This window comes from Toxorhynchites rutilus, chromosome 2 (assembly GCF_029784135.1).
Source record: "Toxorhynchites rutilus septentrionalis strain SRP chromosome 2, ASM2978413v1, whole genome shotgun sequence".
Lineage (NCBI taxonomy): Eukaryota > Metazoa > Arthropoda > Insecta > Diptera > Culicidae > Toxorhynchites > Toxorhynchites rutilus.
In genome coordinates, this window is record NC_073745.1 from 327,111,321 (window position 1) to 327,124,644 (window position 13,324).

The window sequence follows — 13,324 nt, forward strand, 5'->3', positions numbered from 1 at the left end:
CCACAAGTATGTCTTCAGTAATAAATGCAATTATCGTTCACGATGCCTGCGAAAAATTGAAGAATTCTTCGAATGCTGGACCCGACAGCATTCCTTCTGTTATTTTGGAAATATAATGTTGTCCGAAATATGATTCAGAAAGGTACTGAAGATCACTAAATTCTTAATTCTTAATTTCTACAAAGTTCGTTCTCGCCGGCATTGATTTCGTAATCCTACGTTAACAGTGCGGTAGAGGATTAGACATCATCCTTTGATTTTGATTAATGCGCTTAAAACAACAACATAGCAAAAAGAAGTTTTTGTCATGAAATTTCAAGAGTAAAGTAAGTAAGTTAAACTGCATCTCAAATATCCATTTTCATGCGGAAACATTTGAACAAATTGATGTTTTATGGTTTCTGAGGATTAGAGGTCGAATGGGAAAGACGATAAAAGAGGAGACGCTTGGTGTCGTTTGGTTAATTTTTTATGGAGACTTTTTTTATGGAGTTTTATGGAGACGCATGATATTTTTTAGGCTAACTCGAGCAATTCCATGCCAAATAAATTTTTCCGTTTAGTTCTTGTTGTAGGGGAACTGGTAAGACCGGCACCCCATGAGTAGAAAACTCTAATCAACTATGTTTTTGAACACTGTGAAGGCCGTGCCAGATGATGGTGGGGGGAGCGAGCGTTTCGCTTTGGCTCATGTGGAAGGACACTAGCAAACTTTCATGTCCTTTTAAAGGACAGACTGGTTCCACAAGCACGTTAACAGAACCACCACGATCACAAATGGACTGTATCACTTCCTTGGCACTTCCTTCTGGATGGTTGCTGGTTCTCCGGTGGAATCAGGATGATGTTCCGCTGATTAAAAACTAGTTGATGGTTTTGGCTTTTGTACAACTTTTATTAACACGGAATAATGCACAGAATTGTCCTTTACTCAATGGTGGTTGGTGGCTGTCCCACATTAATAGAAATTTAACTTCCTTCCTGTTGACCAATTGATCTGAAATTTGCAACACACCTTTATCTTTGCAGTCATTATGAAACTGCATATTCCATGATCTTGAAAATCCAAAATATCGGCTGCAATAATGGCGGATTTCATATTTTCTCTAAACCCCATCAATATGAGTATCAAACCAAAGGGCTTGATTAGTAGAATACAGTTATTTATGAAAAATATAAATCCAAGATGGCGGATTACATATTTTCTCATAACACCAAAAATATGGATATCAAACAAAAGGGCTTCACTATTAGAACACAGTTATTTATGAGAAATGCTAATCCAAAATGGACCACGTCAGATTTCCATTATCTACAGTAAGTTGTTTCATTACATGCCCCACGATTTTATTTTAGTCTCAGCAATGCCCTAGATTAATGAAGAAAGGGGTGTGATAACTACTAATTGCTACTTGCCTAATTATTTTCTAGCTTTTAGTACATCACCCGTATTATTATTATGTTAAATCATAATTAAACCATTGAACTTAAAAAGTGTTTTTTACTTACTTTATTTTTTTTTTGTTTTTAGTACACTATCTGTATTGGGGGGTCTCCGTAGCCACATTGGTTGCGCGTTCGCTTAGTAAGCGATCGATCGTGAGTTCAAAACTCAGGGCCCTCATTGACCATCTTTGTGTTGTTACAGAATAGCTACGTCCACGCAACAATCATCAGCGATGGAGATCGATCCACGGTCGAAATAAGATCGATTCATCCATACAACTGCTCTGCTCTGCAAGACACATCGGGCTACTGTTCTATAAATAACTCAACAATGATCAATTAACTGTGTCCGCTGTCCGGTGGTCCAACTGGATAATGGAAGAACAGAAAGAATACCCTTACGCCTAAATGGCTACTGTGTGAATGTACCATATGTAATGGTATAGAAGGAATACTGGCGAATGGCAACTGTGTAATGTGCTAATTATAGATATGATAAATATGTGACATGTACACGATTAAAATTCGGCTCTGTTACAGCTAAAATGCTAATGAGCCTAAAATAAACAAAAGGGATAAAAAAATACACTATCTGTATCATTAGTATATTAGTGTTCTCTACAAAAAAAAAACATTCAACAATTTCTTTAAACTTTTGGATTTGCACTTTTCATAAATAACCGTGTTCTACTAGTCATTCTGTGTTCTTCTAGTCAATCCCTATCGTGTGATACCCATATTGATGGGGTTCTGAGAGAATATGTAATCGAAAAGCAGACATGTCAGGACATGTTGGGGCGCGAACAAACACTGTACATGTTAGTATTCATTATTTTAGACGTATTAAATCAAATTGAACCCACCATAATTCGTCAAATGTTAGAATATTTACACGTTAACTGCCACGCCAGTCACCGGTGACTGACACCGAGTTTTCGCTCAGGCTACGTCAGTCACCGGTGACTGGCAGTAAAACATATGATAATAAAGGATTTTCGAACAAAAATACCTTCCACTACGATAAGAAACGATGGCCCTCATACGTTTAACAATTTCCATAGAGTCGCTATAAAACCGTGGCATTCAACGTGTTAATCAAAAGAAACGCGAGTGCCGATGATGTGCAACAGGATGTAATTTTTTGGCAGTGGAATTTTAGCTTTCATTCTTGAACGAGGTTCCAAATCCTTTTTCGTTGTTCTACAGTTTGTCCCCTGGATTGTTATCTATCACTGGGATTCGAGTTGAGTTAAGTTAAAGCAATATATTAACGGAAATAGTCTCCTGAAAAAATGTATGCTGTTGGGGTAAGACCCTCACCCTTTGAGTGGAGTAAGCCCGGCATGATTTCCAGTTAGTTGAAGATTATTGGGACATATTTCCCAATGCCTCGCAGCTCTCAAGGAAATCGAATTGTGAGAGTGGGTCCCAGGATAATTTCACCCTTGCAAAAGAGGCTATCTTTGGAGGAGTTTTTGTCAAACGTGCTTCCATGGCTTTGGAATTCCCAGGTCTACATTACAGGATCACGCGATAAGGTGGCTCGAAACTAGGTCCATGTTCACTGGAGCTTGTTCCGACCATATCTCCGGAATCAGTTGAGCGAAATTGCCATTTAAAGGCACTGATGTTTCTTATATCTCATGGAAAATAATCTAGACAATGATTCTGTGAGGGAAACATAACAATATGTGTCCTCAGATCTCACAAAACAATACTTTCCCCTATCGGGTCGGGCTTAGCCCCAGTTCCTCTATTGTAAAAAGATAAAGAAAGAAATAATGGAATAATGGGTGGTAAAAATATTCCTTGTTTCATTTTTTCGGAGCTCGGAAAAATTTCCGAAATTCGTTCCTCTGCACTAGAATGCTCCCTTGAGTTCTTTTTTTTTTTCCAAATGTTGAAAATTGAATGTGATAGATATGTTAACATTGTGTTGCTGTTGATCATCAAAATATGTTTTATAACATCAGAGAAATCACTGCATAGGAAACTTTTCGATACATTTTATATCAATACGACCTTATCGGAGTTATTATCACCAATTAATGTCACCAATTCCCAAATGGAACAAGAATCACTTTAAACTTACCTTTTAACTAAAGCCTTATGCTCGTTCTCCTGGCTGATGGCGACCATTGCATGCTTGCAGGTCGGCACCACCTTCTGGCGGATGGTCCAATAGCAGGTCACGTTCCGCGGATACATTCCCGGATAGTTCGGACTCTGTAGCCGGCATTTTTTCCGATAGCACTCGTCGTACTGTCGGGTGCAGTAGGTTCCCGGTGTGACACGGCCCAACTCCAGCAACTCATTCGGGGCACCATACCTAATTCATGTACACAGAGAGAGAGAAAAGCGGAAAACTTGTCAATTGTTCACACCGATTGAAACGACAAAAACGATAATGGGAATGTGCAAACTTTCTCAATTTAAACCGAAATTCATCCTTATAACCAAACAAGTTCGAGTGCGTGTGATTCCAGAAACGGACAGAGATATGTTTATGTTTGCCAACGTGGGCGAACCTTCCTCCTTGGCTGTTGGCTTAATTTCCGAGAAGCTACCTGGTGGGCTTCCCAATTTTATGGTTCATCGATTTCAAATTGAGTCGAATAAATGAATCAATGAATACGGTTTTGGTTGAATGTGGCAGCTGGAGGAATCTCCAGCGCTTCGAGCCAACTGAAATGAAGAAGACTAAACACATTTAACAAAAAAAAAAAAAAGATTGAACAAGATAGGAGCAAAATCAATTTTGTTCTTTATCCCATTGGAAACATGATGACAGTGAGGAAATTCTGGGAATGACACTGGATTCCATGTCGAGAGAGTGCTTCGAACGAAATAAATTGCGTTGAATTGGAATAAATGCGGAGGGCAAAAACAAATGTTGAAAACAGAGTGCATGACTGTCGTTTACTAGAAATGTTTGGCATTTTCAGGCAAGTTCCATCGACTTCATCAAACGCTGGGTCATGCTCACTCTATTTACAATATGGGAAGAAGATTTATCCGTTTGTCAGGTGTAAACTCTGGGTGTCGTTCAATGGCATTCAAACGCGTATATATTCAGTCTATGCTTGCACAGCCAGCCGAAACTAGCTTGTAGGTACTGAAACCCATTCACAAAATATGCTGAATGTGCACTTGTTGTTGTACGGGGCAGAGGAGGACTTGGGAAAACAAGTTTTGATTGTGGCATCCCATCGTTTGCTGTAATCATGCAGCAGCAGTACCCACTCACAATAGTGGCCGCCTCCCTTCGAACCAAACATCCCTCCGCAGGAGCTGAAGTTCTGTTTGCGCTATTCTATTTGTTCGTATCCGTGTATTTCGAAGAGTTTACCTTCATCTTCTTGTTGTTTCCAAAAGGGGTCTGTTTGCCAACAGAAAGATGCTGAGTCGCTCTCTCTAAAAAAAAACGGAGTGGAAGGGGGTCAGTCCTATGATGCTGTACAAAAATTGAACATTTCATGTACGCTACATGCTGGCGTTGAGAATGGGAAGATGCACAAACGAAGGCTTTCAGTCAACATGGTTTGCCCCAAGATCTATACGTCCTTAGTAACAACGCTGCTGTAAGAAGATGAACAGTGTGCAGCAAGACTCAGAGTGTGACATGATTGATTTTGAATTTGAATAACATCAGATGCATAGCCAGCAAATCATGAACTGGCGTGTGAGTCTGTATGATTGTGTGTACCATTCGAAGACATACAACATGCTGCATCTTCGAGTCATTGCGTTGACATTTTGCATCCTGAAGTGCGACACTGATTTCGCTTCAAAGGAATGGTTTGTCAGGTGACATGATGATTGGCGCCGAGAGATGATCGAGGAAGTCAAATATTGATTCGGTGAGTGAAATCACAGTGTGGGTGTGTAGATTTATTTGTAGTTCGTCGCAGGCAGATGATGAAGATGTTTGCCATGTTCGCTGTATTGCACTCGATACGCAGGCTAATGAACGATAAAGTGTTGAATAAATTACTCCGTAGCGTATATTGTATAAACAGACTTGACCTTGTGAATCAGCTCGAATTTGGAGATGATACATTGTTCATTATAAACCACAATGCTAGTTCGAACGAATGTGTGAAAAATAAAAACATTTCTGATTAGAAGAAGTTGAACAATTAGTTCTCGCTATGTTAGTGAGAAAACAATTTAAGAATGAAACCATAGATTTTCGGCAAAAAATCGATCAATGAATAGTGATAAATTTTGCTATACTTTGCGCAAGTAAAATGATAGAACAACTTCGACCACAAATTAAAAATAATTGCATGGATGTCCAACAAACATCCTGTAGACTTCCATAGAACATGGATGTTGCATGATCTGATATTGTTTACTTTTTATTTTAAATCCATACAAATTTATAATGGTACTAGCTGTACCCTGCCACGCTTCGCTGTGGCACATTGTGGTTGCATGGTTGAGTTGGATTTTTTTATGTTTTAACAACAATCCTAGATGTGTTTGGTTGTTTTGTATATTGTGTCATAGTTTGAGATCAATCGGTTCCGTACTTTTCGAGTTTTTGACGCGTACACAAACGAACAGATTTTTTTTATCTTCTATCTTCTATCTTCTATATATATATATATATATATATATATATATATATATATATATATATATATATATATATATATATATATATATATATATATATATATATATATATATATATATATATATATATATATATATATATATGGAGTGATGTCTGTCTGTCTTTCTGATTCTTATAGACTTGGAAACTACTGAACCGATCGACATGAAAATTGGTATGTAGGGGTTTTTGGGGCCGGGGAAGGTTTTCGTGATATTTTGAGACCCCTCCCCCCTCTCTAAGAGGGGGGGGGGCTGCCATACAAATGAAACACAATTTTTTGCATTACTCGGAAATTAATCAATCAAACGAAACCAAAGTTGGCATGTGAAAGTTTTAGGGTGCAATAAATGTTTCTATGATGGTTAGACAGTCCTTCCCCCACTCAAAGGGGGGGCTGCCATACAAATTAAACACAAATTTCTGCATTACTCGAGAATTAATCAAGAAAATGAAACCAAATTTGGCATGTGGAGGTTTTAGGATGCAATAAATGTTTCTATGGTGTTAAGATACTCCTTCCCCCTCTCTTAGGGGTGGCTGCCATACAAATAAAACACAAATTTCTGCATTACTCGAGAATTAATCAAGTAAATGGGCGGGACGAAGTTTGCCGGGTTAGCTAGTATATATATAGAGATAGAGATAGATGAGGGAAATCGATAGATTTTAAATCACTTCGAAACACAATTTCAGTTCATGATTTTGTCAAACACGTGGAAAAAAGATGTTCCCTTCACATAGAACACATATTCATTACTGAATATTCGATTTTCATTAGAAGCTCAATTTCAGAAACGCCTCTGATCATATATAAAATAATTTTTTTCTCCAATTTTCCAATTTTTTATGCCGTAACTACACTCCTTGTAGTGGATTGTATATTGTATACAACTTTGAGCTCGAACAGAACATTTTTATATATATAGAGATTACAAATTGTGTAAATCATTCCCGCGAAAGTATGAATCAATTTGCGAATAATCTGTACACTAACGGATTGGAGTTCATCCACCGATGAAAATGTGACACGAACTGCGGTCTCTGTTTGCAAGGAATAAACTTTTTTCTAACTGGCAAAAGTTTAGTGGAATCCCAAAAACTCATGACGGTGTAAGGCATAACCAGTTCGAAAAACTAAAAAAAAAAATTAAATTCGAAACCTCGGTCTCATTTTGAACAAATGGACATTGTACAAGAATGGCCGATAGGTGAATATAGGTGTTCATGAGAGAAACAAACTTGAAATCTTGGACTAAGGAGAAACTTTGAATCAATGAATGCAGGAAATTGCGTATCCTTATTGAATCAACATCGATAAGAATTCTGTTATACGGTGTCAACCAGGGTTGCCAACTATTATTTTCAAAAATCAGTAAGAATGAAAATAAAAATCAGGGAGAAATCAGGATAGCTCATATTGGGTTCGTGCCAATTTTTGGTAAAACAAAAGCATCATTTTTATAGGCAGACATTCTATTTTTTTCTACAATCTTACATCATCTTCCAGGCAGCTTAAAAATTCAATCCTCTAGAATTTCAGAACTGAAGTTTTCACCATTTAGAGAATTTTGGAAAATTCTTTTGATCGTTTATATATTCTTTCCAAAAACCTACAGCATCACTACATTGAAAGGGACTGAAATCAATATTCTAAATTTATTTGAATCCATCGTCCATACTTTGAATGAACCTTTACTCACTTATTTTAATTTACTCTTTTATTGAATGAGGAAAGTATATCAGCAGTGGATGAATTGTTTTTTTTTAAATTTTGATGTTGTTTGATTTGATTATAGATATATCCACTACAGCTTCGCCATTAAAGTTGATTTTACTTTGAATCTGACGAGCAAATGTTATATAACATCTTATTATATTGAATTGAATCAAAAAAGGTTCTCATGTGTAATTACACCTTCTTACAATTACACTCTTGAAAGTAGTCCTTCATCAATAACCTTGCGGCTACTCGTACATACATATTATACAAGTTAATATTGCTCCTTAAATATAACCTCGTTATTATTTGTAAAATTCGTCAAATATTATGGTTTCATAAAATTATTTAGCAATGGAATATTTGTGCGTAGTGAAATTAATTCGACATTTTCACTCTGTAAAAGCTCATTCAGTCGATTTACAACGATCATACATATTGGTAAAAAAAAGTTTGCTTCAGTGATTTAATGTAAGCATTCAATATGTGCGGACAGAAAAGCTATTATGGCAATCCTCATTTGCAAGCAAGAAAACTTTGACAGGTATCCCATTATTTTTTTTTTCATTTTTCATTCTGATAAAGTAAAAAGTATAAAAACCAGTATAAATCAGGAACATTTCTGAAAAATCTGGCATAATTGACTGTTTGTAAGGATATCAGTGAACGTGCCGAAAAGTCTGGGAAATCCTAAAAAATCAGGAATGTTGGCATCTCTGGTGCCAACCGTCTGCGAGCATGCTACCTGCTTCCAAGCTTAAGTCAGTTTCCGCTGATAAATTAGTAAAGACAGTAATGGTCCAGCAAGAGGTTTGGAGTTGTGAACGAAAAACCGAAGATTATGTCAAGAACTAGGCAATTGACTCAAAAATATATAAAGGCAAAACTTTTTTTTTGACTCACCCAATTCTCGAAACAAAAAGATTTGAGATAAAGACGTTCACGATTCAAAATTCATGTTTTCCACCAAATATACGCGTTATTTGGGCCATATATAGAATAACCTATTCCAGGGTCATAGAGATTCTATACAGTTCTATAGCAGTTTTTCAGACATCATAACTCAACATTATAGATTGAATAATGGAATATCTATACCTCAATCAGCACTCGTGGTTACTTAACCATTTATTATCAAAACGTTCGTGGTTTACGTACTAAATCGAACGCTTCGCTTCATTCGTTGCTCTCCTGTGGTTTCGACGTGGTAATTTTCACCGAAACGTGGCTTCATTCCGACATTGCGAATACCGAGTTGGCAGCTAACTATACAATCTATCGTTGTGATCGGAATTCTCGCACCAGCTCATTTCAACGCGGTGGCGGCGTTTCGATTGCTGTTAATCCCTTGATTGCAAATCTGTGCATCTGTTAGACAGTGAGAACCTCGAACAAATCGCCGTACAAATTGTTCTTCTACATCGATCGCTCTTCTTATGCTGCATCTATATTCGTCCCAATAGCCATCTGGATATTTATGCCAAGCACGCCGAGTCTGTACAACAAATTATAGATACGGCAAAGCCTCATGATTCAACTATCGTCGTGGGTGATTATAACCTACCAAATTGAGTGTGGAATTTCGAAGAAGACATCAACGGCCTGTTGCCACTCAATGCATCGTCTGAACAAGAACTTGCTCTTGTAGAGTTCATTTTGTCCGTTGGACTCAAGCAAATCAATGATCTAGTCAATGTGAATGGCAAGTTACTTGACCTGGTTCTCGTTAGCGATTCACAGGCATTGAACTGTTTGATCCACCATCTGCTATTTTAAAAATCGACGATCATCATAAGCCGTTACTTTTAAAACTTGACGTCCATTCGCCTGGCCAGATCCGCCAACCCGGTGTTCCAGCAGCTTGCAGTGAGTATGACTTTACACGGTGTGATTTTAACGCTATCAACGAGCGAATCGGCTCGTTGAGTTGGACAGAGCTTCTTGACCTCTCTGACATTGATGCAGCCGTCTCTGCCTTCTACGACAACATATATCGAATAATTCAAGACACCGTTCCTGTTGAAAGATGTAAGCCATCCCTAAATTTCACACAACCATGGTGGAATTCCGAACTCCGTAATCTGCGTAACCGTCTGCGAAATGCTCGGAAACGTTATTTCCGCTCCTAAACAGCTGCAAATGAATCTGCTGTATAGTTGGTTGAAGCCGAGTATAGTGGTTTACATGAACTTAGCTTTCGGCAGTACATTGACAATTTGCAGAGTAGTTTCAAGATAAATCCATCATCGGGAATATCATAAATTCCCGAAAAGGCACAGCACGTATTCCAGTGGACGTTTCATACTGTAGTCAAAGCTCATCTGACGCTGCTATCTCTGCTAACCTCTTTGCGGAATTCTTCCGAACCATTTACGAAGTCGATCAGGCTCCAAGTCCGCAGGAATACATTGATATCTTGCCGAGTTTTGATATTCGTCTACAGCAAGTCACTTTCAGCCACGACGATATTCTCAAAGCCCTCTCTTCTGTTGACGCCTCGAAAGGTTCTGGTCCGGATCGAATTCCACCTTCCTTCATTAGGATTTGTGCTGCATCATTGACCACCACTGTGAAGTTTATTTTCAATCGATCACTTCTTGACTGCGTCTTTCCTGAGTCATGGATGCTAGTGAAAGTCCTGGAAAGACTGCTACACGATAAGCTGTATACGGCAGTCCGATCGTTAATCTCGGAATTTCAGCACAGGTTTATGAAGAAACGCTCCACCATTACCAATCTGCTGACCTTCACTAACACTCTGGTTGGTGCCATCGAGAAGCGTTGACAAGTTGATACCGTGTATATCGACTTCTCCAAGGCGTTCGACAAAGTTCCGCATGGTCTAGCTATCACAAAACTGAGCCGCCTCGGTCTTCCTTCGTGGATTGTTCGCTGGATAGAATCGTACCTTTCGTCCAGGAAAGCTTTCGTGAAGGTTCACGACGCCACATCGAATGCGTTTCACCTACCGTCCGGGGTTCCTCAGGGTAGTCACCTTGGTTCTCTCGTCTTTATACTCTTTTTAAACGATGTACGCGACCACCTAAGCTGCTGCAAGCTCTTGTATGCAGATGACCTTAAACTCTACCGCATTATCAAGACGACGGTTGATTGCCTGGCTCTGCAAGCTGATATTGAACGCCTGTCATCGTGGTGCAAGATGAACGGAATGTTGGCAAACCGAGCCAAATGCAAAATCATCACCTTCAGCCGAAGTCAAACACCAGTCACGTTTGAATATTCGATGAATGAATCACCGCTTGTGAGAGTAGGCTCTATCAAGGATCTTGGGCTACTTTTAGACAGGAAATTGAGATTCAACGAGCACATATCGATGACAGTCACTAAAGCAAACTCCATGCTTGGCTTCCTGAGAAGAAATACAGCGCAATTTGACGACGTACAAGCCATGAAGTCACTCTACTGTTCTCTGGCTCGCAGCGTGCTAGAGTATGGAGTCCAATTCTGGGCCCCGTATCATAGTGTGCACGTAACACGTATCGAAAAAATTCTGAAACATTTCATAAGAAAAACGTTACGGCGGCTCCCATGGACAAATTCCGACAATCTACCGCCTTACGAACATCGATGCGCGCTCATCGGACTTCAAACTCTGTCGAGCCGGTGAGTTTTCTGCAAAGAGTGTTCATCTACGACGTACTAAGCAACAACATCGACTTCGGCAGCATACTGCAAAATATAAATATTCACGTTCCGAACCGCCATCTCCGAAGCACTTCCTTTCTCAGAGTTCAAGGACACCGTACTACATACGGATATAATAATCCGCTAGATAGATGCTTTAGGCTTTTTATCGATGTGCACGATATTTTTGATTTCAATATAAGCAGACTAGTTTTTGAAGATAGAATTAAGAATGTCTAAATAGTCTGTGTGGTCTGTGATCAAAGATGGTAAATAAATAATTAAAATAAAATATCTTCTCTAATCGTTTCGTTCGACTCAATAAATCTTAAAATCCCAACCCATTCCGTCGTCTATCCCTTCTGCACTCACACACATCTCAACATCAAAACTTTAAATGGAGCATCGTGCGCGAGATGAGAATAGTGAAGGAACATCGCGGAACATCGGCGTATACAAGTTTTGCATTTTTCTGCGGAATAATTTTACCTGACAATAGCATCTGATTGACTTATGAATTTGTACCGGATGCGAAACTCGAACGGCGTTCCGGCCTGCATCGGTGCATGGAAAACCTGCAAAGAGAGAAGACACACAGAATCAGAATCGGTTAGTGGATGAGAGAGAGAACATAAAAAAATCGGAACGGAACAGATACAAAGCCGAAGAAATTACTGTCATCTGTATTCAAATGAAACATACATATATTGAGAGTTGCTTCGGAAAAAGCTTTCCGAGCGAGAAACGTGATGAATGTTTTCGGGGGACACACAGTTGAGGGCAACAGATTCAAAGCCGACGACGATATGATTCCCGGATAGATGGCGACGCGCGGCGTTTTAAGCACTTTGCCGCCAGGCACAGGCAGCTCGCCATGCAAATCGCGCTGACGTTGCTGGCGACAAAGTCCTTATACTTCCCGGCTTCCCTTCCAAAGGATTAGAAGCGATAGAATGATGGCCGTGTTTCGGTTTCGGAAATCACTTGAACGACAACTGCCGGGCTGAAGCTGAAGCTGTGGCCGAAGAATGGGGCAACTGGATTGGAACTGGATTCGAGGTTTCGAGGCGGAGGCGGGATGATGCATATTCATGACGCTAAAATGGGTTTTTATGGAGGTGTGTTTGGTGTGGGCATGACATAAGTGGGGGGAGGGGTATTTCTAATTCTAACAACGCTCGGGTGACGTTGCTCCGGTTGCACGGGAAACAGCAGCCCTTTTGGGTTGTTACTCTTTCGGGGAAAGCGACGGGGAACATGAGAAGCTCAGCTTTTTTGCGTCATCGGGGTGATCCAAAACTTGCTATCCTCTGTACGTGTCGTATATGTGCATTATGGATTTCGGTGTGAAATGGGGGGCAAAATGTAAATTTGGATATGAATTATGTTTCAACGAGCGAAGTTAAACATTCCGAAATGTGTATTTCCTCCAGAGAGGCGAAAAAGCGATCAATTTCTGATGCATTAGAGATACGAGCGTTTGGGATAATCTTCCATCATGAGAGGGGAAAATCGAGCTTTAAAATCAGGGAAACTGTGCGATGAGAACATTTTTGAAACTTCCGCAAAATGTGTTCGGACAGCGTCTAGTGTTGACTTAGGACACCGAAAGCAGTGGCGAATATCAAATTAAAATGTTGTCCCAAGTTTATCTTCGTTATTCGTGCAAATGTGTTCCCCCTCTCGAATGGAGTGGATGGAGCGGCCGCTCGTTGGAACCGGGCCGGAGCGAACGACGAGCGAATACTCGTCGAGCAAATGTTTACTTAGGAAATTAATGATGGGAACCTACATGGCATCATACGAAAAATGGGTGGGACAGGCTGAAGGAATCAATCTGCCGCTTCTTGATGGGAAAAATCCACACAGACCAGAGCGTCACCAGCAGATGT

At 39.6% G+C, this 13,324-nt stretch overlaps 1 protein-coding gene across 1 annotated transcript in view; it reads right to left on the reverse strand.

The window, feature by feature from the left end:
- The window catches only part of LOC129771902 (uncharacterized), a 473,701-nt gene that overhangs the window by 128,577 nt on the left and 331,800 nt on the right, over positions 1-13,324 (reverse strand). Inside the window, exons 7-8 of the mRNA XM_055776027.1 lie at positions 11,922-12,007; positions 3,539-3,775 (exon numbers count right to left, since the gene is read on the reverse strand). Coding sequence (XP_055632002.1) covers positions 3,539-3,775; positions 11,922-12,007 — 323 coding nt within the window. The remainder of the gene's footprint in view (positions 1-3,538; positions 3,776-11,921; positions 12,008-13,324) is intronic.